The following is a 25,471-nucleotide window of genomic DNA, read 5'->3' on the forward strand; positions in this document are numbered from 1 at the left end:
TGTTAATGTGGTGACTTGTCGCATTAATTTGTCTTTGATACCAATGGCTTATTTCGCTTCTACTTAAAATAGGATGGGTTTTTATAGAAAATGTTTACTTTAAGATTTCTGTTTCTGTACTCTCTTATAGCTTTATAACAGGGTTTCTGTTCACAGTTTTCGGCATACGTTGTTTGAATTATTCAGTAATTAAGGTATGTGGCGCCTCTAAAAAAATTTAACATAGAGAGTTTTAAAAAATAAGCCTTTTAATTGATTTTAAGATAAAAACATTTGCAAACTAACTCGTATTTCTCCTCATAGAAGACACATCAAGCACTACTGTTACGTATTTTGCAGCAAATAATCGCCTTAAATTGATTTGTTTCTTTTGTTTTTGTATTTGTCTCTATGTTCCACCAGTAGAAAAAGGTGATATATCTGACTCACCTGTCCTCCATTCGACATTTATTGTCCCGAACTTTGCAATGCGTTTTAAAATCCTCGTATAGCCTAATACACTTCGGCTCTTGTTGGCATACGAAATGGGCGTGGGTACAAGTTGGCAAAGCGTCAACTGGATAAGGATCTTTTTCTGAAACAAAGCCAAATTGTGTATTTAGTGCATTCGGTGAATTCTGCCTTTATTGTCTCGGTTCACCCCATACATATCAGGCAAATGTCTTGTAATTTACCACAAAACCAGTTTGCAATTGAACGCTTAAATGGAATATCCCGGATACAACGCTAGGAGGATACTGTTAGATCCACAGTATAATTGACAACTATAATGTACGTCCGGAACATGTGGGGCTTTCAAATTTCTTACTAAAAGCTTTATCAAATTGAATGGACAAAATGAGATTAAAACATGTGGAAAATATTGTTTAAAAGAGAATACGGTGAATATTTTTTTCTCCAAAATTGTCCATTACTTCCGAATATTAACTTTAAATTAGAAAGCACTGAGCAGATAAAATGTTTTCAAGCAAAAACGTCCCTTTGTAAACGCTCCCTTTCTCAAAAGTAATCAATTTTGTTTTATCCTCTTTAAATTCGCTTAACGTGTAACTAAAAAAAGACATTTCATTCAATTTTTACTAGCCGACTGGAGAGAATAAAAGACGGTTTTCATAAAACTCTATTTAATTATCTAGTATCCAAGAGCTTAGCGGAATTATGTGAGAATTGAAAATGGATTGTTTGAGTGCCCGCAAGGTTAAATTACAATTTTCCAGATTATGTGTTGAGATAATTACTAGGTTGAGTTGCTTATTGCTTTAAACAGTGATTAATAAATGTACGTCTGGCTAATCATATTTTCATAAGAAGGGAGTAATCAGGTTATAAACTTTTCTATACAAACAATTGAGCAATATGAGCCAATTCATGATTGACCTAAATCGATAAAAATGCGATAGTCAAAATGACCTGAAATTAATATAAATTGATAAACGTGTTTAAATATTCTACTCCCTATTCCATGAGTAAAAATGGTTTCAATAAATAATTTTATAAAATTCGTCTAGATATTCCCGCAATGCTTTCCGAAATAACCCAACTTCACTTATTAAGTATGAAAAAACGGTCTACATTATGGTGATCATTATTTAAAAGCAGGCGACCAATAATTCAACGCAGTTCACATGAATTTCAATAAAAAGCAAAAGAAAAACCCTGCGTAAGTATTGCCCATTATAATGACAATCAGTAATTCTATTCTTACTGGCTTGTGTATGTCTCTCTCAAATAGAATATTTTATTAGATAAATAATTCCTTCAATGAGATGGTAAATGGATAATAAAGAGCAATCAATCAAATACTATTAAAAATAGCGCACACCAACTCTGCCGGTGTTGTTTCTTTGTACTCTTGTACTAGTGTATTAAATACACTTAAATTAAGAAACGCCTCCATACATTTTGATGTGAAATCGATAGGCTACCATTTGAGACCACGTTTGACTTCTTAAGTACATAGGGATAGAAATTAATCATTCATGTAATGGTCAATTGACGATTTATCAACAATTTATGCAGTCGTATAACAGGAAGAAGGATTGAGGATGATTCCAAAAGTCGTTATTTTTAAGGTGTTATTAAGGATGGCTTGGGAAGTACCAAGAAAATGTAGATGTGGAAGGTACCTTTCTTCCATGTGCAAGTTCTAAAATTATGATTAAATATTCCACTTGAGAGAGACTAAAGGAAAAAAAGCATTTTCTCTATTCCCTTAAGAACCCTCTAGAAATAATCGGTGATTTATTGGAAAAGTCACATACACCGTCCAATTCCGGCTTTTACACTGGGATATGGAAGTGAAAATTGAAATATCTTCAGGAAGTCAAAATAAGCTCGTTTTCAGTTCCGAATTTCAATCAATTTCTAAGCTAACAAAAAACTGTTTTTATGTTTATAAGAATAAATCAAACAATTACAAAGACATTAAACAATTTTTTGAGGAAATTACTTATTTGCGAGAGCCAACATTTTCTGTCAATGTCGCGATTACTTATTATATTGTGAAATTACTTATTATATTGCGATATTGTGAAAATTTAAAGCATAACTATATTTAGATTTATCTCTTGAAAATTGAGCTGCATCCTTTAATCAAATGCATTTAAACCATCATGTGTTTTCACGAATCCTTTGACAATATTTAAACCTTAACGAACAATGGCCTCCTGAGAGATTTTGTGTTGTTGTACATGCAAATCATTGTTTGTCGAATTTGGAATTAAAAAAATTTTTATTTTATTATCACCGCCCTGTATAAACGATACATCACGATTGCAGCGTTGATGTAATTTTGAACGCCAAAGTTTCGCATTATTAGATTTGTGTCTTCCTGTCGATTTCTGATGGGTGAAGAAAAAATACGAGAAGGAAAAAAATAATTCCAGATATTTACGGCACGTAAGACTTGATAAAACTCGTAGAGCTACGACCGAGGAGATTGGCCTATTTTTCTCTTTATGGCTTAATGTGTCCCAAGGTAAAAAAGCAATACTTGTAATCTGATTTTCCGCCTCCAATCGGCTACCGTTTTAGAGACCGAGATATCGTTAAAGTTAATTCCGAAAGTTCCTCGCTTTTATTCGAAATCAATGTGGGAAAATAATAATATTTTACCTCTCATTTAATAAAATCTCCGGTTATTTTTGTAGGAGGATTGAATTATGCGGAAGTAGAAGGAAATTAAACTGATCGGAAAATGTTGAAAACTTAGAGCAGCGAGTATAATAATAATTGGGTTTTATTTTCTTCCATTCGAGCAAAATCAATACATAATGGAAACAGTGAGTGGCGGATAAATATTTCATAAATAAAGCATCGAGCGACTTTTACGAATGTTTCGTTCTGATCAAATTGAACTTGATTACTTCAATTTGCTACGTCACTTTCAGCTACACCTTTGTGAAATTTATTGAATGTTTTAACACTTGATTTTTGTATGTAAAGGGCCAACTATTCTACTCCCATTTTATTTTGGTTCTTTGACAATTTTAATGTATGATTCGTTCTTAGCAACTTACTGACTGACGATTCAAATCGTAAGGGTAACTAAAATTTTCGTCAACGATTTTATGGATCCCTGGTCGATTGCCAGTGAAAAAAATCACAGTAAATTAAAGATAATTAGTGTCGAACGCTTACAGAGCAACAGATAAATAATTAATTCCCATTCTAAGATAGGCACACTCGATGCTTTGCAGGCTTGAATAAATTAAGACCAATAATTGCTCCCCAAAGAATCGAATGAACAGTTTCGCAAACTTGAGAACGAAAATCAAATACAGAAACGCAAAAAACAGTTTATAGAATGGCCTTTACTGTGGCTGTTTGATAACAAAATAAGCCCTTCGAAAGGTTGCTATAAAACGGTGCGTTTTACAGCCGCGCAACATAAGCGAGGTTTGCAGCAATAAATTAAACGAAAGTAAGTGGGAAAGTTATTTTAAGGTTTTTCTGTTTCCAGTTGCGTGAACTTTTTTACTTTAGTACGTGCTTGTTTTGTATTGTATTGTAATTTTGCTGACGGAAAATTATTTTTGACAGATAAGAAAGCCTAGCTAACAATTTCATGATTTCAGAAAGGAAGTTTTGTTCGCTGTTGCAAATACATGGTGAATTATTAATAGGGATGAAAGTGACTTAGACAAATTGTTTTTTTCAATATATTTTTGCTTGGAGGTTAAAATTGTGCAAGAATGAGCTTAGAGGATTCTGCATTTGATGTCGCGTCCCGTTGAAGTAACAATTATAACATTATGGGAACCAAATGAAAATTGCAAAAGTTAATGAGTTCATATCAAGCTCTCAATGGTGATTTTTTCATTTTTCATTTTACTTTCAGGTTTCATTTTCAATAAAAATAAATTGTTTCTTGTGGAGAAAGAAAAACATGCGTAAAATGTATACATGTTGTACGTTGTTGCATATTTTAACTTTGCTGTTATGCCAGCCATGTTTTTGACAAAATCTACCTGGAAATATTTTTGCCGTTTTTTAGGAAGAAATTTTCATTAACCATGTATTAACGAAAACTCTTGTTCGTTGTTCTGTACGCTTCCATCCAAAACCACATTTGGCACATTTCATCCAAAATATGATTCAGACTTGATGTAACTGTAAATTTAATTGAATCCAAATCCACCTAACATAAATATACGAAATTACATTATAAAATAAAAATTTAGAATTTAGATTAGAGAATTAGAATAGATTTTAGAATCACATGTCATTTTTCGGAAAATCGGCTAAAAATATCCCCAAAATATCAATTTCTTATCCACAAGCAGATAAACTTTTAGATGGTAAGCAAAAAAGTAATTATATCAAAGAAAACGCTTAGTCAGATAGTTCAGATTAAACCCTTGGACCGCTTTTGATGGGGTTAATTGAGAGTTTTATGCAAACAGATCCTTAAATACCAAACATTATTTTTGTAGAACGCTGCGCCTTAAATACAAATCAACATACTTAGAAGCTTTGAGAAAATTTAAATATATGAAAGGAAGGTTTCTGCTTGTGTTCGACCTGATCATTTTTTGCTCACCTGTTGCCTACATTTCGGCTAAAAAATGTGATACTGAAAATAAAAATTGAGAATTTTGCGCTTTTTTCCTGAAAACCAAGCTTAAAGTGTAAAATATCGATCAAGTAGCAACGAATGAAAGGGAGCTAAAAAATATACTTATTCCATTAGAAAAAATATTGGAATACACAATTGTTGAAGCTGCACCCTGTATCTCCGTTTTACATTATTTTAAATCCTTAGCGATAAAGCCTTACTCGTAAACATGTTTTTAAGTCATTTTTCATCCGCGAAACAAGAACGTATTTTCCATTTGCTTGTTAGAGAGTTTTTCCATGTAGTATACTAGCAAAACGAATATAACAAAGGACAGCCCATACACCCGACTCCTAGGAAAACAATTTGTTTCCAAGTGAATAAAACGCCTCATTTTCCGGATCCCATTTGTAGATGTGGCGCACGTTTATCCATTTCCTTAGACCCACCCCAACAAATCTGGTTTGCTCTTAGACATAGGGAGTCAATTTACTGGCAAGCATTTCTTTTATTAGGAAAACATAAAATTCGCTCGCAGATTGACAAGGTCGACATACCTTTTTCCTTGACAAACACGCAGGGGTGATCGAATAGGAAATCCCTGAAGGAGTTACATTCGGGATCCATGTGGGGCTCTCTACAAAGACACGTTGGCTTGAAAAAGGGAAACGCCTGGAGGGTGCGAAGGGCCGCTTGGCATTTCGTCACTGTTACCGTCGAACAAGCAACTGAAACAGATATGAGGAATTAGCATTTTTCTCAAGGGGCGTGAAGTTCCATTATCATTTACTACTACTCAAACATGAACTTCATTTTATATGCACGCCATTGAACACTCGCGGCAAAGTTACATGGCATTATTTACAAAAGGATTACAATTCACTAACAAAGCATTTATATTGTCAGCTACTCGTATTTACCCATAATCGCATATGTTCAAAGGGATAAAATATTAAAAACTGTTTTCAAACCAGGATTTTCATAAAGTTGTATGTATTTATGTTAATTAAAGTCAAATTAGCTTCTATGATTGGCTTGAATATGTATCAAAGATGAATAGGTCGCAATCCAGTAATTCGGCAAAACGAATAAATTCTAAAGTTCAGGCAGCACTCTTTAAAATGCACTTTTAAATAAATGTAAATACGTCTTTCATATTCCTTGAACGTCGAGGATAGAATAAATTTGCAAAGAGTTCTGATCCGAGTTGAGAACTTTTTTACATTTGTGCCTTTAACTAAACGTCTCAAAGCTAATCAAATTCAAATACTGTTCGCATTAAAACCGTTTACCGGCTAAATAAGGAAAGATTTGAAATATCAGATCCTGAAGTGATCTATGTATACTATTACTTCATTTATTTTATAATTTAATTTTCGTCTGAACGTTGGTTATTTATTATACAATCCGCCTGAAAAAGATGCTGTAATTGTGGAAATTGTAATCAGGAATCTGTTGTCACCCGGCGAGCTGATAAAGGCCGAAATCGAGCTGATTTATGGCAAGATTTCGATATAAGAAACCATTAGATTCGGAGTGGAAATCGCTGCGTAACTGTCCAATTTACCTGAAATCCTTTTATATCCTTTCAGGACATAAATTCTGCTTTTCAGAGATTTGATTTTATTTAGTGTCTCTTTTTCGTATTCATTTGATACTATAGTGCTTCAAATCATCAAATGGTTTCAGAGTTATTGATAATCATTGAACGCTATTAATGACTTAGATTAACAAAAAATTGGAGAAATTGTAGTATCTGCACGAGATAAATATGAAATTTTACAAAAGTTTATGGTGGCTTCCAGTTTTTAATCAACATAGGTAGAAACAGAAAATTTGCTTTGTGGGTCTTTCCATTTATGTTTGGTTTATTTGTTGTCGGCTTTTTCTGACAGGCAATGTTTGAGCAGGATTAATGAAAAATAACCAAAAGTCAGATGAATAAACATAGGAATATGAGAAATTACAATACCGACAAAAATACTGCTATGTTTAAAGCACATAAAAGCAATAATATTTGCGTTTCAAATTTGGTGAGATGAATTGAAAAGTAGAAACGAGTGAAAATTCACTGAAGCAAATACTGAAGAATTAACAATAGTAAAACCAACAGAAATCTATTTATAGTTACCAATTAAAATTAAAATTTATTTTTTTTCGACTTTTGAAAATGTTTAAAACCGTTAACAGTTAAGAGCACGAAAACGGCTATCAAATATACAAGTGTAAGAAGCACGTTAACAGAAAGAACGCTTTTAAACTTTAACGAAACAATTGCTTTTATCCACAAGATGTTGATGTGTTTGCTCCCTTGCCTTTTACTGCTGGGATGAACATTTGTTAGGGTTCTTTCTAATTTAAACAATTTGCATATTAAATTTAAAATGCATGTGAAACGTTCGATTATGGTAGGTATAAAACTTAAGGAGAAACGGCCTGATAAGTTTTAAAATGGCGATATGTAAGCAGGAGAGCATGGATTGTTATTGCACTATTTATTTTTCATGTTGTAATTCGCTTCCTTTCCCGTTCTCTTACAAATGGAAATTAGGTTGGTTGCACATTATTAATAATGAAACGGATTTCATTTCATTAAAATCTTTGTCCTGGCTAATATGACTGTAAAATTGCATTTAGGCAAAACGAAATGAACTAAAGTAAATACACGGGACAATTTTAAGCAGCGGGAATAACACCGACCAGAATGCTTCCATAAATTATTCAAGTTACCTTATTGATCCATGGCAACTCCTTCTCTCCCCCATGTGAATTTTACCTGCTAAACATTTTTCGTTGCCTAAAATATCGCTCGTCTCAGTATTGTAACTTGAAATTGGTGGCTCGACTTGATTCCACTGAACTTTTAACTCCTTTTTTCATTCCCTAGTTTCATTTCGCTTCAGTTGCGTTTGTTCATTTCAACAATAATCGTAACGATAATTATAAAATTATACGCTCATACGCTGGAAATTGTTTACAATTCAATTAATTGGAAAGTGTTTGTTATATGAATAACTTTTCTATATGCATTAGATATTTAGGCTGTTAACGGTTGTGCAAATATTCCTGAAGCGCTGTTACGAGTGGTTAAAGGCTCTAATGTAGAAATATTGTCCACGCAAATGGCAAATTTGAGCACAACGAATTGTTTTTCAGGAATAAACGCTTACGGCCAAACCAACAGCTGCAAATGCATTTACGCTGTACGGGGGTCCTAAAGAATAATTTACAAACGAATATTTTGTACGAGATAAAACGGGCTGCTGTTGAAGAACGATTTTGGAAATTGCGGATTAATAAACAATAAAAAATAGTCCTGAAATGTTCCAAAATAAATGTTTTTTAAGTCTCACTCAGTAAAAAGTAGTAGCATGAAAAATACATAAATAACGTTTTTTCACATATTTGGGGCATTTTTTCGTCCCCTGTTTATTGGCGGTCGTTAGGAAGGCGTCAGCAGAGTTTCGTCCCTTTAGAGCCTCTCAAATTTACAAAATATTAACAATTTATAAAACCCTCAGGGTCAACATGTATCAAAGTACAGTTTGTCAGATACATCGCCTCAAAAGCTATCTTTTGAAAGGAACATTTTACGAGTTGTGACGCACTTAAGGGCCTTCAAAAATTTGTAAAATGTATACCTTTGAAACGGCTGGAAATAGCTCGCATGAGGAGCGGAAGATTGCGTTAGAGCTTGTCGGTAAATATGTTTTGAGCCATATAATTCTAAGGTTTTGTTTTTTAAGTAGCTCAAGCGGGTTTAATAGTGACTATTTCCAAACTTCTTCCAATGAGGATTAGTGTGATTTTTGTCGGGCTAATTAGTCGGCTCGATGTCCCTTTTTCAGAGAATAAAACGGTATAAATTATGATTTGCTTTGCATTTAACTTGACTCCCTTTTTATTTAATATAAATTAAAGTTTACAATTTGGGCACTCAAAAATGTTAAAATCTCATATATATTAAATAGAAAAACAGTTAAATATTCCTTTTGATCAAGCGCGTAAAGAAACAATCTTTTCAACCTCAGAAAATTTTATGTTTTTGCCCCAAAAACTTTTAAAATCATGCCTGAGAAACTTATGCGATCATTTGCCTAGAAGCTAAAAACGTTCGATAAGTATCAGTGGACGCAAAAAGAATGTTAGTCGTTGCCTATTAAAAGACCTCAAAACCTTCAATCGTGAAGTACCAATTTGGCGATTTTTATTTTTGGATATATTGGTATAAGTTATAGAATATACTTAGTCCTCCAAAGGGAAACAGTCATACAAACAGGCAAATAATGTTTTTTATTGTTATTGCAATTATTTAATTTTCTTTTTCAATCAAAAATCAATCATGTGTTTACTATCGCAACCAAAAGATTTTAAGTACTCGGATGTCAAACACCGTTTGCATTTTGCAACAATTTGCATAAAGAGTTTCAAAGTATTTATATCAGAATTAGTGTTTTCGCCAAATTTCCAATTTAATATGAGCTTCCTAATGGCATAGTTCAAGACCGCAGGCTTTACAACTACGTGCCGTTCTTAGCATGGTCAAGATTCTTCAATTTTGGTAATATCTCCCACAGGTTTCGATTAATGAAAGATCGATGTATTCAGAATTGGAAAATCGGGACTTCATGTAATCAGGCATACAATAAAACCGACGGCTCGTTCTTAGTGCACCATCATAGTCAATTAGGCTATTCAAGTTTATGCAAACAACATCAATTAATTGCGCAGTCGAAATCGAACGCTGAAAATTATTCAGAATCGGTCTTATAGCAGCAGTTTGATCTAATTGAATGTCATTTATCCTATTTGAATAAATCTTAGGCTTTGAAAATTTAACTAAACTTGTATAAAAGCTAAAAGTGGAGTTAAATAAGAAAAAGAACGCTCTTAGAGCAGATAATATAGCGTCTCGACCGGACGTCTTTGCTAATGGTTGGTATTGTTGTATGTACTCGATTCGCTCTAACAAAGGGGGCAAACAGAGTATTATATAGAACAGATTATAATAAGAATCCGGGAAGCGACAAAGGAACTAGAAAAATAGGCGACTACTTCAGCAGATAGTTAAAATAGTTTACCACTTCAATTTTTATTCCAGGCATTTAATCGAATAGTAATTGATTGAAAATGGTGAGTTATTTTCGGGGTTTTTGGGTCGTCGTGGAAAATAAATTCTTCCAGACGTTTAGTAAGCCTTAAAACTCACAAGCTGATAATAAATAACTATTTAAAATTTCATCTTATGAATGATTTTGTAGGGCTTGCGACGTAGGGATATCGACGTTTATCGACCCTAAAAGTGCAATAATCCATTGGTTGCCGATAAAAGATTACAAATTGCTCAAAACACTGTCTAAATAAGCACCAATTCAACATGTTTGCCAGCAAAAGTTAAAGTTCACTAAAAGACCAATTTACAACTGAAAAAGAAAACCTTTACAACTCCAATTAGCAGTTTTACGCCGTTTCTTGACCTCAAGCTACCTTTCAAGGCGTACAAAAAGATACGATCTGATTAACAAGTTGAGCGCGAGTGTCCCTTTGAATCAAATGCAAGAGTAATACAGGCTTTTTAATATGCAAAACCGTACACAAGTAGCACAAATAAACAGTTTCAGCGGGACGTGACCACCCGAAATGCTAATTTGCATAGAGCAGAACTAAAATAAAACGACCCCTTCTAGTAAAAGTTAAGTTATCCGCCAGAGCCGTCACGGAAAACGACTTACAAGAAAGTTTTATGTCGTTAATTGAATGCAGGATTTTCCAGCGATGTCCAGAGCTGAAGAATTGTAATAGCTGTTTTTTTGTCTCTGGGGTCACATCTCAGGAAAACTAAGAAAAATCACCAACGGGCTTCTTGCTTTATTATTTTATCTTGTATACAGAGTGTACCAAATTTGATTTCGAGATTTAGTCAATGTTTGCGTAAATTCAGACAAATAAAGGACATTCAGCTCATAACCACCTGGGGCTTTCAAGTTATTTCAAAGCTCATTTATCCTAAATGTGATAGATAAAATGGTCGCAGTAAAACTGAGGACACTTTATGGCATTTCCATAAAATATTCCATCTGGCTTGAACATGTTTTGTCCGCTCAATTTTAATTATTCACAATGTTTCAGCCCGTTGCAACCTTCAGGTGTCATCGAGGCAATACCGAAATATATCTCTGACCGGGTTTTGCGAAAATTCATCAAAGGTTCTAACGGAGCGATATGTGACAACTTTGCTTTGAGGTTTCACGTTTCTGGGTTGTTTTCTAAAGTTTATAATCGAAAGAAGCATTCAATCGAGTCCGAATGGAAAACATAAAAATGTGTCATTACTTTAATGCAGAGTTGAGGAAAATATCTACATCGACCGGTTTTGTTCCCTAGAATTTATGTCTGCAAAAGTTTTGGGAGAAGAACTTTTCCTTGGTCTGGGAAATGATAACTAGAGTCGATCGAATGTTCAAATTCACTAAATGTTGATTCGTATCCATTATAGCACTTGAACAGAAATCAATACAGAAAATGGTGCCAATTTGTAGATAAGCGTAATAAAATAGCGAATAAATCAAAACAGACAGGAGTATACAAAATGTATCTTTTTATTTGCATGGTTGGTCGCTTTTCGGGACAAACTGATTTATGATACCAACAAAACATTTTCGTTACATTCTATTCAGAATTCCTCTAATGCCGACATCATTTTCTCAAGTAACAACGTAGCGAGATTATCATAAACACTTTGGTCCCAGAGGATCAAATAATATTTTGTCTAGGACTAAAGTTGAGATGGGTATTTACGGGTTGAGCGAAACACTTCTATTTATTTCTCTGTATCAGTTTAAGCTACCCAAACTGAGTAAAAAGTATGGGTTTTGCCTGAGAGACATCAAATTATGTGGGTCTGCTTTCAAAGTCTAATTTGCTTTAATCAAGATTAATTTCTGAAAAATCCAATTTTGCACCCCAAAGTGTTCAATGCCAAGTGCCCGAAACCTGATTCGTAATTTAGCTGACACTTTCTTAACTCAACAGCACTCAAAAATCTATTTAAAGAAGCATTTAATGCTGAGAGAAACAGATTGAATTTCAATATAGAATGCCATTGAGCCTAGAGAAACACCTGGTTTTAACGAAGCAGGTTTTACAGGTTGCAAATATATAAATGAAACATTAAAAGTCCTTTGTGGAGTGCAAAAAATTTTTGGTTTTGAATTATAATAACTAAACTGGGAAGATGGTTTAACGTCGATATTTGATAGTGTGAAAACTCTACTCAAGGTAGCAAATTCAAAAAATGTATATCTTTAAATTCTAGATGAAACTTTTGCGAGGAAAGCCGCAATCATTTTAAGAAAAACAAATTTAAAAAAAGTGAATGTTGAATTAATTTGCAAATTGACAAAATGGTAACTTGCCGAGGCTTTCGTCTTCTGAAATAGGACAGCTGAACATCAAGGTATCAATTGGTGCAGGTTTAATTACTGGAAGAACTGGAAATTAAACTAAGAAAATTACACAAAATTGTACTTCATAGACCGGAAATTAAAAAAATTGAAGTCACCATTGTTACTCAGTTTTTAGTTACTGAGTTAAAGATGAAAAATCTCGCTACCCAACCGAAAATAAACTGAAATCTAGTGAAAAGTGAATAGAAAGCGACACGTGCCGAACAACAGGGTAGGCAAAGTGTTGAAATTTGGTCCAGTGGCTTAATATAAGAGAAGGTAATGGATCCATTCTTGTAAGCAGTGTGTGATGTGAGGCTAAAAAGACTAATGCAGCACTCAAATGGGCTCAATGAATGATGGTTTTGCTTCAGATATTGTGCTCCAGGAAAAAACCTAAAACTGGTATCAATTTTCATCAAAAAAAAACAGGCAGCCAAACCGTTAATAATCATGTGGAATAATTGACTCGGGATCGTTTTTCATTGATAAGCGCATGTTGAGTGATGAAAAGAACGATTTACTTTTCTGAACGGTCAATTCGAATGATTTTTTGTAGTTTTAGATGAAAATTTGTAGTTATTTGTTTTCTACTGCTGCTTAGACCAGGTTTAGCTTTAGCATGAGGACTTGTTCTTTATCTCTACCAAAACGTTATTCCTGGGCAAAGACGAGAAGTTATATATAACGCGTTCTGGAAAGCTTCCACCATCTATTACGGTCTCTTTTTCATAATTGATGATGCAACATCAATTTTTATAAACTTTTCTCGAGTGAACGCATATGTGACTATGATTTCGCATCAAATGCAGAATCTTCAGGAAAACAGTGCTAAAAGTTGTGATTAATATTATTAATTTGCTCTGTTCCTTTCGCAATGTTTAAGTTTTAAATTTCTCTTTCACGTTTCATTGCATTCACAATTAAAGCCTTAACTGAAATAGAAACAGTTAATATTCTGCTGGAATCAAGAATGAGGATGATACTTTGCGTTCTTTAGTGCTTCCGAACATTTTTAATTTAATCGCATTGTATCTTTATATTGATTATCCTTCAATTTTGTTTTCAATGGCATTTAAAGTGTTGCTTGATTTGTTGAATGTGCATGTTGTTGCTTTTCGTGCCCATTTTTTTTCTCAATTTTTCGCTTGGTAAAGCAAGTTTTTAAATTGTTTTTCTCGTCGATGATGTAAGTGCCATTTCAGGTCAATAATAATTCAGATTAATTCAGCTTTCCAAATTTTCCCTCCTTGTTGTTTTGTAAACTTTTTCTCAATCGAACTCTCCCAATGCTGCTTAAAGTACATAGGTATTGCATATCTTTTCGATTTTGTATTGAAAAATTCTACTCTACAGAGTGTCCCTGAAGCAGGCATGATGAAAAACTTACTTAGCCTGAAGATCGGGGTTTACAAATATGCATAGCAAGCATGTATATGCGGACGAAAATGTTCACGCAACAGAATTAATCAGCATCGAAATGGGGTGAAAATTAATATATGGGTTAATTTTATTGATGGTTTTCTAATTTTGTGTTAATTTTATAGCTTTTAGAAAATAATTGATTTACCAAAAAAATTAGTTAGCTGCAGCAGCAAGCAGTCCTTAAAGTCTAGAAAAACATTTCCAAATACTTGAAATAGTATAGAGGCGCCTTAAAACCATATTCTTCCATTTTTCAACACGTAGTAAGGAAAGCATTTCAAAAGCAAAGGACACTGCATTAATTAAGAAGATAAATATTTGGATTATTTCTTGGTCAACTCATAAACGCTACTACATAAGGAAAAAATGTCTAAATTTAATAAATTATGTGTCGGTTTTTTTCTTAAAGACAAACCACCTTTCGATTCGCAAAACTTCAACTTTTCTCCAGCTTCTCCTGAATTTAAATACTTTGCCATATGACTAAATAATACAGAAGTCGTACCTTAAAGGAAATAAATCACAGCTGCAAAAACCGAAATTTTCTGACAAATAGTAAGCAAGACAACATATTTCAACACCGTTTTGTTCATAAAACGTAAGCTGCTTATTTGATAAAAACGAACAATTAATCAAAAGCTACTTGGACCGACTCTGGCTATTCCTAAGCAGATTTAATCGATCGCCTCAACATATAAGGGCAAGTTATTTACACGACGTAAAAGAACTATTGATTAAAGCTAGGTAATGTGGTGTGCAAGCTCATTTTTATATTTTCCCCGGGAAAGTTTTCTAATTGACTCTCTGACGTAATAAATCTTGAATAATTTCCCCGATATAATCCCATGAAATCGTTAAGTTTGAAAGTATAATGAATGGATATTCTAGGTTTAACTATATTTAGACGGGGTTGATGGTACACTTAATACGAGATCATATACACTGTTGGGATTTGAAGCTTTTCACGCCCGTTAGTTCGATGTAATGTGACGTGTGATTTTTCCTAGGTGGATTTATTTGCCGGAGCTAATTAAGAGACTGTTCCAATACCGCAATCAAGCCTCAATATTGTCTCAAGTTGTGATATATTAAAGTTTCATTGCCGTGCAAAGAAACGATTGCTGAGGAAGCGTTCATACATTTAAATTGCATAGTTTCTGCTTGTATTTACCAAACACTGCACAGACATTTTTCATAGTTTATGACCGCAGTAAAAATAACAATCACAGCAAATTCCTAATTAGTATTAATTAATTCGGTAAAATTGTAATGTACCCTACCTGGTTGCTGCAAGCGCGCACTTTACCTAGCTAGGCAAGTTTGCTTTCAATTAATTCCACTACCTACGTCTTACAGTATTTTGCTGAAGTAATTATTACTTACCCACTTCAGGTCCGCAGACTTGGGGGATAATTTCAAGTATAGCAGAACATGAACTGTCGTTAAAACAGAGCTGGCGTGCGGTTATGCAGTTGAGGATCGCTTCAGTGGCTTTCGTACTCGATCCTGAAAATAAATGCAACAATGTTTCAATTTTGTTGTTGTTGCAACGAAATATCGGATAGGAAATGGTATTTCGCTTCACATTCTGCATGTTAATGGAATCGGTACTAGGGATTTACAGGGCCTGCAGTCTCTTGTTACATGACATGAGAAGAGATTTGGCGAGGAAAACTGTTCGAATTCAGTTCCCATTAACTATGCAATTAGCATTAATCTGAATTTCACCTCAGTGGAATTTTGATAATTATGATGGTGCAAAGGCTCAAATTTTATTAGTGCAGAAGCAAATACATATTGGACATAATGCAGTAATTTCCCTAAAAGCTTCATTCGCTGTGGTATCGCTTTCAACTTTTAAATATGTTTAAATAATGTGCTACGTTTTGCCTTATTTCTTAAACCAATTATGCTGGAAGGAAGGAGGACACCCTAACGAACATGCACTTCTTTTTTCAGCTTATATTTCCATCATCTGCAATATGTCCGAAGCAAGTCAACATCAGCTAAACTGCATGAACAAGTTTTAATTTCCGGAAATTATAAAAACCTGGAGTTCTCTTTTTCTTTCAATTTCCTTACAGACTTTTAGATAAGTTGCTTAATTGAAATAACCCAAGCCGCGCGTTAAGATGTTTTTCAAAGTTGGATCTAAATTTACTTTAGCAACTATTGCGTGATTTTATAGTTCGTTATTGAAATATATGGTATAACAAAATGGTTGGCAAATGAACTTGTTGGTTGGAACTGATGAATGTTTTATTTGCTTTAGAAAGTTTCACCTCGTCAATGACTTACTATCGATTCTTGGAGAATGGGAAACGACTTTTTTTTTTATTCGACGACGGAATTTATGTTGAAGTAGTCCTTTAGATCATTAAGGGTTTGGTGTCCAATAGTTTAAAACCAAAATTATTACAAATAAATGTCATAATCGAGAAGAAAGCAGTCTCTCACATCCCGATTAGTAAGTTTATTTTTTGGCAACAGCAATCAAATCTACATGTGCTGAAACAGGAATATTATCGGAAAATCGAAACAATTTTCAAAACGGATAGAGGAAGTCTGGTAAATTTTACGTTTCCTCCAAAACGAGAAATAAAATTGCACAGTTTCACGTCTCTAAAATTAATTTACTGTTGATACGAACGAAGTACATTGATATAGTACACTAGCCGTTACATTTTCCACTTTGGAAAATAGTTTCCCATTTCCGATAATAAGCGCGTATTCAAGATTGTTATCCATTTTTTTTTGCTTCATTTTAGGGGAAAATGGGAAAGGTTTTGAAATGGGGGTTCCTTACTTTACCAAAAGTTTATTTTGGCAGAAATTTAACAAAAGATGTGAGAAAATATGCTGAACCAAAATCTTTAATTTTCGATCGGTTTCTAATGTACTAGACGAAGGATTTGATTACAGGAAAATCATACTTGTATAGGTTTTAATGGCGAAATAATGTAGTTAAAATTACAAACTTTAAAGTAGATTAAGTTGTTCAGTGGGCTGTAAAATAATTATGAAAATGATTGTATTTGATGTCATTTCTGGAATCAGTTAACAACTCTTGATGTTACCTAATCAAAAGCTATAAACCGATGTCATTGGGATGGAAAAATGGAATTGTGGCTTATTAAGGCCATTAGTGCGAGTGTAAAAACATGAATGATTCGTCGGCACGGAATCTGGCAATAATATTTGTGAGAAATCAACCGGCTGAATCTTCCGTTAAAAAAGCCGAACACATTGAAAATACACAGTGTGTATTGGAAATTATTTCAGACTGTGATATTAAAAATTGCTCGCTAGCTAAACTTGGCCAAGCAATTATCAGTTATTCAAGTATGATGTAAGGAGATAATGGCATAATTAGCATATTGCGTGTAAACAGGCAAGGGCACTGCTTGAATAAGTTTATACGTAGCCGGTTAGAAAATATCTAATCGAATTTCCCCATTTGCTCGATTAGATCGAAAAAAACGGCCTACAATTCCTCATTTATTGTAGCAGAAACTCAAAAATCATACCTAGTTTCGAAGCTTTCATTAAATGCCTATGTGCTATTATGAATAGTTGACATCACCTGAACATATCAGCAAAGATAACATGGGAAAAATGAAATTAATAACAGACGGCGATTTTTCAATGTGGAAAACGATTCAGAAACAGCAATTATTTCAAACTTAGTATTTCATGGTAAAAAACGGGGGTGATTTTTTTGTAAATATTAGCTTGATCATTAAAACCCCATATTTCATAGCAAGTCTAATAAGTAGTCGACAATCGATTCACGTTTTTTGGTTCTCATAGGCAGCTTAAAACGGAATATTTTTTATTCCACCGCTTTAAAACACAATTTTGCACTCTCCAGCTTGAAAATCAGATTTCAATAATACGCCGGATATATTTGCTAAATTGGTTGAATGACTGAACCGAATTTTATTGCTACACCTATCGTAAATTTCGGGTGTTCAATAGCCCACTTCAGATGATAAGAAAATATCATATACTTTTTTTCCCATTGCAATTGCCCCGATCTTATTCTTGTCCACTTTGAAGTCCAATCGGATATTTTCTTGATTAGTCTTTCATTGTTTCCTCTCACCGCATCTTCTGCACAAAACTCATTTTAAAGTTGTTATTCGTTCTCTTGTATCTATTAACCCGGCGGTTTATTGACTTGATGCACTTGGGATTTTAACAATTTTTTGATCGCGGCCTTGTCGCACTCTGCGTCGTAAAAATATGGGAATTATATTGTAGTACCAAACTACTTAGCATTGAACATGTTATTGGAATTTTAGGTAATAATCGGCTGCAGTTAAATCTATAGTGTCTAAAATAAAACATATTTTAACAAGGACTATTTTAAACTATGTGGTTCATAAAGAAAATATTTTCGATATTTTCCGAAAATTTTGATGTGTAGAATATGTCCATGTATGTTTGAGTTTATAATAACGAAAATCCTAGCAGTTTTAAACATTACAACTTTTTTTAAATTATTCAAAATTTCTCACGGGCGTGATTCACTTAGCACTTTATAGAGTCCAAAACAAGATATTCTTTATAAACCCAAAGAGTTTCTTTAAAAGAGACCAATTTCCCGATCGACCACCGGATGAGAACGCCTCTAGTTAATTCCCGTTCTAAATCATGTAAGTTTGTTTTACTTTAAAACTCGTTATTTTAATTCACGTAATCGCCCAGTAATTTTATATCTTATTATGTAAATATTAACTTTTGAATTTATCCACATAGAGTTTGACGGGCATTTAAAAAAGCCATGCCAGCAAATTTATTTGTCGGCTATTCAGTTACACATTGAACTACTTTTCTAATTCATATTCGAAAGGTGCGCTTTGTTTGTGGGTAAATATTGACTTGACCATTAGAAGGCTCAGTTAGTTTAATGTTTTATTATTTCTCCTTCCGCACAAGGGTGCTTTTTCAAAGGTTTACCGCCTTGAAAGTCAAAAAAATTGCATCGCTGGATTTATTCAGTTCGAATTGGAGCAATTTAATAAAACGCTCGTCCGAAATGAAAATATATATTAAAGATGTTAAAGCAGATGAAGACTGTGACTCAGATAGCGGCGTATTTTTCTGTATGCGCTTTCCCGATTTTTATTTTCGGTTCAATTTCGTTTTTCTTATGATCAAATCCAAAAGAAACTTTTGCATTCCATTTTTTCCATTTCGGTATAATAAGATATAGCGACGATATAGCCTTAGCGGGCACGTAGGGAATATAAGAAAAACGGAGATACTTCCAAGATCGATAAAACTGTAATGGAAATGGGAAGCCGTTAAGACAAAGGGGGAAACGTGCCGCGAAAAAATTCGTTTCTCCGACGACCGGGTCGAAAGTTAACAAGAAAATATCTGAAATAATGTCGGTCGCTAGATCTATAAATATTTAATACTAGTTTACAATAACATGGGAGAATTTGAGGACGATATAACAATTTCGTGCTATTCTCGGTTTTCCTTTCTCGCTTTCAGTAATATTCAAGTGACAGGCTCTCCAGCCATCAATTCGGTATTCATTAGTTTCCGTCTCGTCTTCTATTGTTAAAATCGCTTCCCATAAATATAATGTTTCGTGGAAATGAGATCTTTTATCCTTAATTTACTGGGGAAAAATTAAACGATCCAAAACTCAGCGGAAAACGGCCATTAAAATTAATTCTGCAATATTAGTTTTGCCCCAGATTTTTCATCCTATCTACAGTTTTTAGTCCCACTATTCAACGTTACTCAACTGGGCATAAGTGTACTTTTTATTTCATAGTGTCAAATTTATTCAATCGCATTTATTTCTGCTTCATTTTCATAAGTTGTACGTCTCTATGTAAGTAATTTATGCCATTCATCTTTACCATATTCATAAAATTAATGAAAATTTGTCACTATGGCTCTGAAATTAGAGTCCGATCAATTTTAGCGCCGAACAGCCAAAAAGTGTTAGTAAATGTCAGATAAGGATTTCGTGACGATTTAGAGAAACTTTTGTGAAATCTATGATGGGGCGCCATCGACACGTTATAATAAATGTATCGGATGTACTTCAATATCCGCTTAAAAATTAGAAATTGATAGAAGTTCATAACTTTTTATCAAAATCCTGGAAGCCCGAATGTGTATGTAATATTTCAACAGGCTTCCACCGAGTTACGAAAATATCGACTACTTTAATAAAACCAACCTTGGCCAAAGCTCAGAAAATCTCGCCAATCATGGCAGCGCCATCTAACTAAGCTCGCATATAAAAACTGCCGCTCGAAAATTGGCTCTACATTTTATAAAACTTAATGGGGAATTTCTTATTAAAAAGCAAGTCTTTGCTATCAGACATGCGACCTGTACGTCGGCTTGTTCTCCTCAATTTACTAAAGTAAATTGAGGCAAACAAGTCACCTTTGACCGAGCTTTAACTTTGTCAAAAAGGCGCATTAAATGGCTGAACTCTAAGGCATTTAATTTCCCTTTACGGTGTCAGACACAGTTGTAACTTGCAGAGGAAATTTCGCTTAAAAGGAAGCCTTAACTTATGCAAGTTTTGGCCGTTTTTTTCGTTTGCCTGCAGCTCGTGTTTTATTATTAAAATGTAACGTTTAGGCGGTTAGTTAAGAGCTAACGAGATGAAAATAGGCAAAAACTGTAGTTGTAGAAAGCTTGGAACATATCAATCTTAAATTTTTGCTATAGAAGTTATTGGCTGTTAACTCTTGATAAAGTAAAACTTTGGGTTTGCAAGAATGAAGATTTTGGGAAGACAAATATGTAGCTTATAACTAACATGTAACTCAAAGTCAGTTCTCTTCCTCAAAATCCGCAACTTAAATGGAAGTCGTTGAGGTCAATGGAGCAGCAGATAGGGAATGTGGTTTAAATACTTAATTAAAAGTTGTGCTAAATAAACTAAAGAGGGTGACTGTTCATCCAAGTGCAAAAGTCACAACGTTGTCTTAGCCAAGAATTCGAATTTGAAATATTGAGAAAAATTCGAAAAAATGCTTGTATACCATCTCCAGAATACTGGCGCCAACGTAAATCGTTATACAGTGTAGTAGAAGTTACTCCGTTAAATGTAAACTGACATTGTTGACTTCGAGCACGAAACGTTGCAAGACTAATCCAAGTTTCAGCGAGCAAACGAAAGTCATTGAGTTATTTAAGAAAGAACCAAGAGCGAATATATGAAATATCGGAAAAAATTAATACAGTGAGTGAATTGCGTGACACTCCACCAGTCATTGTGCTAATGGCAAGAGGTATGGGTCAACTTTTACGCGAAGTAGATTAAATTTCCGATAAAAAGTCAAGCAATTTTCCCAAATCATGCTACAAGTACGCAAAGCACGAAAGAGAAGTCGTAAATGCACGCCGACGTGCTACCGTTTTTCAGAGCCGTAATCGAATGCGATTCAGCATTAAAATCGGAAAAGAACTGCCGAACTGGACGGACGATTTATCTGCTCTCGCTTCCATACAACGCAATCTGCCTTGGAGTTTATTGAAAATTTGATCAGACTTTAAATCGGTAACAATTTTGCAATGCGAAACGAAAATATTGATCATTACTGTTCAGTTCGGAAAATTAGTTTTTAGTCTAAAGGAAGTGGAGCATCTAGTATTCCTTCGGAATACTTGGTACCACCTACGGCAATTTGTATTCTGATTGTCCAAAAACTCCTCCATCGTCCTCCCGACGATCAGTGTAATATATGTGAAACGCAAGATAATCAGATCGTTGACCAACTCATGAAACTTAAATGTATATCTATTTTCATGGAAAATGACGCTTTCTGTATGTTTTGCTTGAATAACTAATTCAGTCTTCGAGATGTTCAGCCAAACGATATTTTACTATATTTAAAGTCATATTTTGAAGCCGCAAGACTTTATGTAGTTGAAATATTATATTAGGAGCTTATCCGATTGTCTCTGAATACACCAAAACGCAATTGAAAGTCTCAAACCATCTGCAAAAAGTAAAAAAAAATGTAAATATTTTATATGTTCCTTCTATACAGCAGCGGAGTTATGATTCCAAAGATTTGAAACATATTAAGCAAATAGATTGCATTATCGATTTTGTCATTGTATCACCATTATCTCTGGCAAGCCATAAAGATGAAAAATAATGAGCTAAAACCTAAAGTTTGCCATAAACATCGTTTCTGTTATATGTCGGCACTAAAATAACAACGTATCAAAAATCGATTTCTTGTATTGCTTGGTCATTAGCGGCCTTAACGACATCATTAGGACCGAGTACTGGTTTTAAAGCCCCACCTTAAATAGTGTAATTTATCACTACAAGTTTTCCAGCTCCACACTCCTTTCCAAAACTGATAACTAATGACGTTTTTAGACTCTTATCGCTTGCATTGTATCAAGGGTAAATGGTTAAGATAGAGCTTGCACTGGCCATTCAACATTCAGTTATATTTTATTCAATGGAAAGTCCAAATGTTCAATGACATTAATGAATCACATTAATGGAGCTAACGTGAGTAGAATCTAAGTCAGGCTAACTGCTGCTAAAAATGACCAAAAGCGTTGGATTCTATATTAACGTTTTTCTCTAACGCAAAAAAGATTTTTGGTCTAGTCATCATGAAATGAAAGACCCATATATTTCCAAATGCCAATAGTCTCAGAATCTAAACATTTATATATTCATAATGGAAATATTACAAAATTGAATAAGCATTTAGAAGTATTTTCAAACGAAATATATTTTTTTGCATTTCCATTAAAAAAAAACATTATCTAGGTATTGACACGTTCCAATTACAAGATATATCTTATAGCCGCCGTTTAAATCTATTTCAGCTGGGTACTCTGATATTGCGCCTAAAGGTCTATACAGGATGTTTTTCACTATTTTGTTCTGAGTAACTGTAAGAGTTTGGCAACATTTTCCATATAAGCGGCCTTGTAATGTAAATATATTATTATTTATGAAATTTTTAAATCACCTTGCATATTTTATTCTGCTAAACATGTTTTTGTCGAATTTTTTAAACAAAAAGGTCTGTAAACATACATAGAAATAAATGGGAAACCAATCAAAGTAAGTCGAAAGTCTGGCTGAAAATTGAGGTAAACCTTGTGAGACATTTTTCGTGAGCCCCACATTAATAAGCGATTGAAAGTGTAATGTTTCTAAGAGATTTGAAGTGACGCATTGATAAGGCTTTGGCTGGCAAATCATCCATCACAATTAGGACCGACATCCGCTTTGTATTCGAACCTGAGGGGGTCAATGTTTCGCAATTTATCTTCTTCGTGCCAGTGTGTTCCGCCATTAATTGGCGACAATAGCGAAGGATTCTTGGCTGATACTCGTACTTTTTACCCGCACAATGATCGCGCCAATAGTAGAAATTCTCATTGCCAGTTCATTAATTTTCCCAAATTTTCAATAGGGTTCAAATAAAGAGTTCCGTGGTCTCATTTTAAATGTTTTTTCTGTGTACTAAGAAACTAGGGATAGAAACTAACAAGAAATAGCAACTTTCATATCAAGGCTTTGAAGTGTGCAAACAGCACTGCATTCAATTATCGATTTATTCCCAAAAGCTTTGCAATTTGAGCCGGACTTTAATGCGAATATTGGAGCTAATTACTCCAAAGCTTCAAATCCCTCAAACTACTACATCTGAAGTTTGCACCCCTAAGCATTAGGCAGAACTTATCGCCCGATAAGTTGAAGCTTTAGGCTTGAAATTTGCTGACGAATTAAAGCATAAAAAACTTCAGCTGGATTTTAGTATTGAAGCACTTTATATAGATGGTATGTTGGAACTTTCAGTCAAAAGTTTTATTAATTCAATATACGTTCGGAAATGGCCATATAAAATCTAACGTGGTTTTTAATCCTCTTTCGAACGGTAGGAAGTTGATCGCTATAGTCCATGCCGGTCTTGAGATATGGCAAAAAAAGTGGCACCATGTTAAAGCCGCTTTGCCCAACTTGGGCGAAACCGCCTATAAAAACAATCTGGAAATTGCGCTCTTTCATGTGAAAACTGCCAATATTTTTAAACAGTTTCCTGGTGCCTTTTGCCTGTCAAACTCTTCATTTTGAACCCAACAGCATAGTCCATTAATTTTATTTCAGTTAAGATGGTTTTTGCTTCGGGTTCCTTCTTTTCCTTCAGCTTTCGAATTTTCATTGTTCTTATTTAGATCATTAAAACATGTCTTCCATTCTTCAGGAAATGGCTTTTTATTTCTTCTTTGTGAGTTTCCTTTTATTTTCAATCATCTTATTTAAACATACACTGGTCAATATAAAATTAAAAATTATCCGCCTGATCCGCTTTGAAACATGTCATATTTTAAACATGTGAACAAGAAATGTCCTGTAAAATGTCCAAAAGACATTTTAATTAGTGCTACAAATTTTAGATTCACTTGTTGCAAAAATTACCTTAAATTGAAAGAAACCAAAGGTGTCATGTAAAAGTTTCAACACATAAAGACAGTTGAATCTAAAATCGATAGAAACTTGATTAATGCCAATAGAAGGAAGTCGAATAACATGTGCATCAGCTCCACTCTTTGTTAGAAAAAATGAATCGCTTGGACGTGCTTCAAAGGCAGAACTACCAGGGATTAATCAATTGCATTGTTGACCTCTCAGTGGTTGAACCAAAGGTGTGCTTTTCGTTAGATGATCCAGTAGTAAGAATTTCAGTGTTGCAGCAAATTAGTACAAAAAATAATCGGCTTCAAAAAAAAATGAAAAAAATATATGTGTATGCTGGACTGTATCGTACGAAAACAGAAGAATGAAATATTCATTTATTCATAATTTAAACCCGAGACCACATTATCTACATTATCCATCCACATTCCATATAATATAAAACGGACTAAAACGGTTTCGTTGTTGTTGACAACTTAAAACAAGCAACGCTCTGGGCGAGGTTTAACGAAATAATTTTTGTTTTTAATTAAGGAGAAATTAAATCGTTCGCACCTACAAGCGCGCTCCGATAAAATGTTTTGATGAGTTTCCCGAAAACTTCATTAGGTGTAACCGGTGAAGCAATTTACGGAAGAAATCCCGGTTCCGAAATTACGGAATGCCATAGGGTATTAATTACTTTTTCATAGTTCGATACAACGGCATCTTTAATTGAGAGGTAGGAAGCGCGTTTTCGAAGTAATCGCAAAACAATCCCCGCTCGTTCTTCTTTAGCCAATTTACGAGTTGAAATTAACGTATTACGGAAAATGTGAAACCGGGATTCGGCATTAAATTGAAAACGTTTCGGAAAATTACAATTGGACCACGGTGTCGTAGATTAGTTACAAATAAAAATTTAGTTCAAATTTGATTGCAGGCGAAAAATTCTAAACATTACATCACTCTTTTGAGGGAATAATTTGAGCTCCCATATTATTATTTGTTTCTTTCTTGAAAAAATCCACTCTTTCATCAAATTAATTTCAAACAATGACCTAACTTTATTCAAACTTGCTCAAGATTCAAATTTTGCCATTTATATTTTTTGATTAGCAC

General features: G+C 34.0%; 1 protein-coding gene across 4 annotated transcripts in view; it reads right to left on the reverse strand.

The window, feature by feature from the left end:
* LOC109535791 overlaps nt 1–25,471 on the reverse strand; it is an 88,575-nt gene that overhangs the window by 27,681 nt on the left and 35,423 nt on the right. For all 4 annotated transcript variants that reach the window (XM_048664876.1, XM_019901795.2, XM_048664875.1 and 1 more), the window contains 3 exons: nt 15,310–15,432; nt 5,614–5,784; nt 430–574 (listed from right to left, as the gene is read on the reverse strand). In XM_048664876.1, the coding sequence (XP_048520833.1) occupies nt 430–574; nt 5,614–5,784; nt 15,310–15,432 (439 nt within the window). The remainder of the gene's footprint in view (nt 1–429; nt 575–5,613; nt 5,785–15,309; nt 15,433–25,471) is intronic.

This window comes from Dendroctonus ponderosae, unplaced genomic scaffold (assembly GCF_020466585.1).
Source record: "Dendroctonus ponderosae isolate FM_Combo_2020 unplaced genomic scaffold, Dpon_F_20191213v2 Dpon_F_20191213_3, whole genome shotgun sequence".
In the NCBI taxonomy this organism is placed as follows: domain Eukaryota; kingdom Metazoa; phylum Arthropoda; class Insecta; order Coleoptera; family Curculionidae; genus Dendroctonus; species Dendroctonus ponderosae.